This window comes from Hermetia illucens, chromosome 3 (assembly GCF_905115235.1).
Source record: "Hermetia illucens chromosome 3, iHerIll2.2.curated.20191125, whole genome shotgun sequence".
NCBI classification, from domain to species: Eukaryota; Metazoa; Arthropoda; class Insecta; order Diptera; family Stratiomyidae; genus Hermetia; species Hermetia illucens.
In genome coordinates, this window is record NC_051851.1 from 23,435,528 (window position 1) to 23,439,916 (window position 4,389).

The 4,389-nt window shown below is 45.5% G+C and overlaps 1 protein-coding gene across 1 annotated transcript; it reads right to left on the bottom strand.

Moving 5' to 3' along the window:
• Positions 1 to 932: 932 nt before the first annotated feature.
• LOC119652265 (chymotrypsin A) lies at positions 933 to 2,407 on the bottom strand. Its single transcript, XM_038056250.1, has 6 exons — positions 2,269 to 2,407; positions 2,064 to 2,202; positions 1,606 to 1,707; positions 1,454 to 1,551; positions 1,201 to 1,382; positions 933 to 1,134 (listed from the first exon to the last, which is right to left on the bottom strand). The coding sequence occupies exons 1-6, from the start codon at positions 2,354 to 2,356 to the stop codon at positions 973 to 975; spliced, it is 771 nt and encodes a 256-aa protein (XP_037912178.1). The 5' UTR covers positions 2,357 to 2,407; the 3' UTR covers positions 933 to 972.
• Positions 2,408 to 4,389: the final 1,982 nt, after the last annotated feature.

Sequence of the window (4,389 nt, forward strand, 5' to 3'; positions counted from 1 at the left end):
ATTTCTTCTTGTTATCGGTGGCGTTCTTCATGCTGCCTTGTCAGGAGGACGTGAAGGAATTCAATGGACGATGACAACTTTCCTCAAACACCTCGACTACGCTGATGACGCCTGTTTGTTCTCTCGCCGCCTCTCCGGGTCATGGACCTTGGTCAAATGGCTCTGGAATTGGAAAGCGGGGGAAAGTAAAGTTGAACTGAAGACAAGCACCAGTTTCCTCAGTCTGACGGGTCATCGCTGCCTCCCTATTTGCATCAATGAGAAGAGCGCTGAACGCATCGATCAATTTGTATATCTAGGAAGCGTGGTTTCTCCCGACGGTGGCAACAAACTTGATGTCGCCCGAAGCATTAACAGCGCTAGATTCGCTTTCGGTTTCCTGTCTAAAATCTGCAAATGCAATTATCTCAAAACCACGATGAGTCAAAATCCAGTCGGAACTGTTATGTGCTAGTGTTCTCTCTGTATTGCTATATGGGATTATCACATGGAAAGTGAACTCCACTGTTACCTAAAACCTCCAACCTGTCTACGTCGTATTATCGGAGGACTCTGGCCTGACATTATCTCCAACGAAGAACTTACTCGGCGCACAAGCCTGGCACTTGTACGCAATGTGATCAGAAAAAGGAAGTGGCAGTAGATAGGTCACACATTAAGGATAAGGCGACAATTGAATTGCTAGCAACGCCATGCAGTGGCTCCCAAGATGGCCGAAGATTAGATCACCCCAAGGGCACTTGACACAGAACAGTAGAAGATGAATGTGAGAGTTTCGGTATGTCGTGTGGAGTGCTGAAGGGTATTTCAGGTAACCATCAAGGAGTAGAGGAGAAGGGCAACCATATCTGTAAATTCCTTTCACAAGACCAAACTTTGTGTCTTTATGCATTCTTAGGAGTTACTGATAAGAAGTACTATTTTAAGAAGATAATCCATTTCTCTTTCGATCAGTTTCAGTTTATATACACATCACAATCTCTGAACAGTCTCGTTTATCCATCCTTTAAAAGGTTCAACTAAAGTATACAAACTTGGCACACCGGGAATGCCACAGCCAGATCCTCGCGAAGTTATACCCACAACAAACTCTTTGCCATCCTTCTCACAAATAAGGGGTCCACCCGAATCACCCTAAAAGGTATTATTATCGTTATCCTTTACAAAATTTAGCCTATAAGGAAATTCTGTTCCAACAACCTGACAAGTGTCCATTGCTCCTTTACTCAAAGCACAAACATTTTCCATCCGAGGTCCCATAATTCGTCCCATGATGTCTGTGCATTCGTCATTAGTGATCAAGTTCACATACGCCACGCTCAAGGGGTTTGGAGTTTTCCCAGTATATTCGGTGGCCCCATAGCCAATGATTTTACATTTTTCTGCAAACCAAAATCTAAAGATTAGTAATGTGATCATCTGAGGAGAAGAAGCGATTCAGGTTTTATCTTACGTCCGTAGGGAATCTCTCCCTCGTAAAGGGGCAGCATTTTCACATCTAAATGGTCTGAAGCTACTTTTATCAGAGCAATGTCATTCCGCAAGGTGTATCTATAGATCAAGTTTCAGTTAAAATGCTGGCAATACAACTGATGATATCCATACTTATTGTATCCATTGGATTGAATTTGCGTCACATTATAACGTGTGTCATTTTGCGAGTCCACCACTTTCTCTCCGATGACTACAACTACTCCATCCGAATTCCTAAGACAATGAATTGATCGTTAAAATAAGATACTATAGATAAGTTCATGCAGCAGATAATCTAGAGAGAAGCATCTCCCAGATCATCTAGAACAGTTGGTTCGAAATTGCACTCGCAGATCTCACTTTTTCACATGGGTAGGAGGTATTACTTCCGACACGCATCCTAATTTTATCGATTAGCAAATTGGAATACAGATATCGTGGAAGGGCTGCTTTTAGTGAGTAAACAGTCCCCAAATCTGAAGGCCATTTTTTGTTTCCAAACGTGTTCTTCGAAATAATTGGAACTAATTGCATTTTCCAGACAACACAGTAACAACATTCAGTCGTGCTTTTAGCAATTGCCAACATACTTGCCATCTAAACAGTGGGCGGCCGTTAAAATCCAGTTAGGATGGATCCTAGCTCCTCCGCAAAAGTGCTTGAAGCCACCACGCAAAGCAATTGCCTTGGGATGTTGTAAGGAGCTCATGTATGAGTATTCCAGAATTTCTAGAGGATCATTCGTTATTTCTGTGCTCAAATGGATTCGTACATATTGGAAAGTATCATCTTTACCGTCACTATCTATCTCAACACCGTTCACAATTGGTTTGCAAGAAACTCGCGCAATCAGGCAGAAAACTAGGAACCCGCAAACGAACATGGCACCGACCTTCCTCTACCGTTGCGTGCAAGAATGTCTCCGGAATTCTCGATTAATGACTCCATTTTATCGAGTTCGATACTGAATTTCCGTTCGCAGTTGTCTAAACAATCTGTTGATTTTCGTCAAATGTTGTGAGATGTTTTCATAATGTTGGAAATAAATTCTTATTACTTCTATTAATAATTCCGCGATTGCTATAAAAGGCGCTCTCGCTTGAAAGCTTTGAGATTCACGAGGCCGCTTATCGAAGAAAGTGATATATATTTCCACGATTTAGATAGTTGTTTTATGGTCATAAACATAACATTATTTTTATTAAGCAATACAGATATGGGAAATGTAGGGCATGTGGTAAGGCAGCAATTACACTCTTCTAGGCGACCCTGTGGTTTCCCCGCTTTGACACTCATCATGTCCCTGATTTCTCACATAATCGTCCCATAAAGCTGAACGATGTAATCATTAGACTGATCCAATTAGATACGGAATAATTATCCTATAAAAATCTATATGACACGACTTGATTCCATAACTAGGAATGGAAGAACGGGGAACGAAAAAATAAATCAGAGACGAAGTCCAGGGAGTATGTAAACTCACCTATGTACATACTGGAACAACGTCTTACGAGAATGGGGGGGGAGGGGGGCCTCATACACCCGGAGCCAGATTTTCTCTCTACCATCCCGACTATCTCCCCCCTTGGACACCACCTTGTCGTGGTGGGGGAGCCTGTAGTAGGTTACTACTACACTAAGGGTGTCCAAAATATGAACATGGAAACGAAGGATATAAACTCTCCAAGCGGCAAGATGTCACAGACTTCGAATCCGCCCGCGACCATGAGCAATCATGTCGCGGCCGAGACGCGGATTTTGGAGGTCTCCTGTAGAAGGCATGCTTTCCGACTCAGTGCCTACTGCGAAGTTAGCCAGAAAGGAAAGTACGGTAACTCTCAACTTGGGAGAAACTGGAAATCCGACTACGGCCGGTCCGTCCGCGGTACTACAGCCGAAATTTATCCGCAAACGGAAAAGGAAGGCTCGGCAGAAGGGAACTTCGGTCACTAAGAAGGGGGGGGGGGGGGGCAACAGGCTGAATTCTGCCTGTCGGAACCTTCTCCTTCACCCTTAGGGAAGAGCGGAAGAATGGGAAGCTTGTGACGTGGACGCTACTGGTTTAACGCCAGTATGTGGAAATGGATCCAAGCGGCCCGGACACCGTGAACCTGGAAAGGGCCCAAGCCGACGGCAGAAGAGAGCACTGCGAAGGAAGATGAAGCACCTTGGGAATGAGGACATGGATGTGGCAGTACCACTAGGTGCGGTAACATCCAGACAAATCGGACGCAAGGAAGCGGAATCTCCGGCGGAAGGTGGGGATAAACTGGAAACCCCGGTAAGATCCACACAAGACGCACCAGACTTTTCTGTCGGCGGTAATGCGCGCAAGAAGCGTAAGACCAACACATCTGCTGTGGCCAACGCTTCATTGTGCTCCGCACCAGGGCTTACATCCACACGTCTCGCGGGGATTAGGACCGCTATGCCGGGAGGTGATCAAATCAGCGAGAGAGATCTCAATGAAGCTGGTCCCTCCCATAGGAATACGAACACGAAAGCGGGAAGAAAGAGGACGTGTGCGTAAGCTACCGCCTCTGTTCTGACTGCTGCCGTGGGAGTTTCCTCTAAGGATGGCAAAATGTTAGAGGGACAATTTACCATCCTCCGGGAATGCCTGTGGAAAAAGTGCTGGAGCCTGGAACGAAGCCACGATTTAACAATCAAGGTTTTCGCGATGGGCTTTTCCATTTGGAATGCACTGACGAGGCTGCCTTAAAGGGGTTCCAGCAGGCAGAACACTGAGCTTCGCAGGACAGAACATGTCGGATGTTGGCTACCGGGCCCTCGAAGGAAGGCAGAGGACATCATCCGCATGCTGGGTGAACAGAACCCGGGCATGGACTTTGAACACTGGAGGGTAAAGTTCATGAATATCAGGAAGGACAAATCCACAAACGTGGAGGGTTT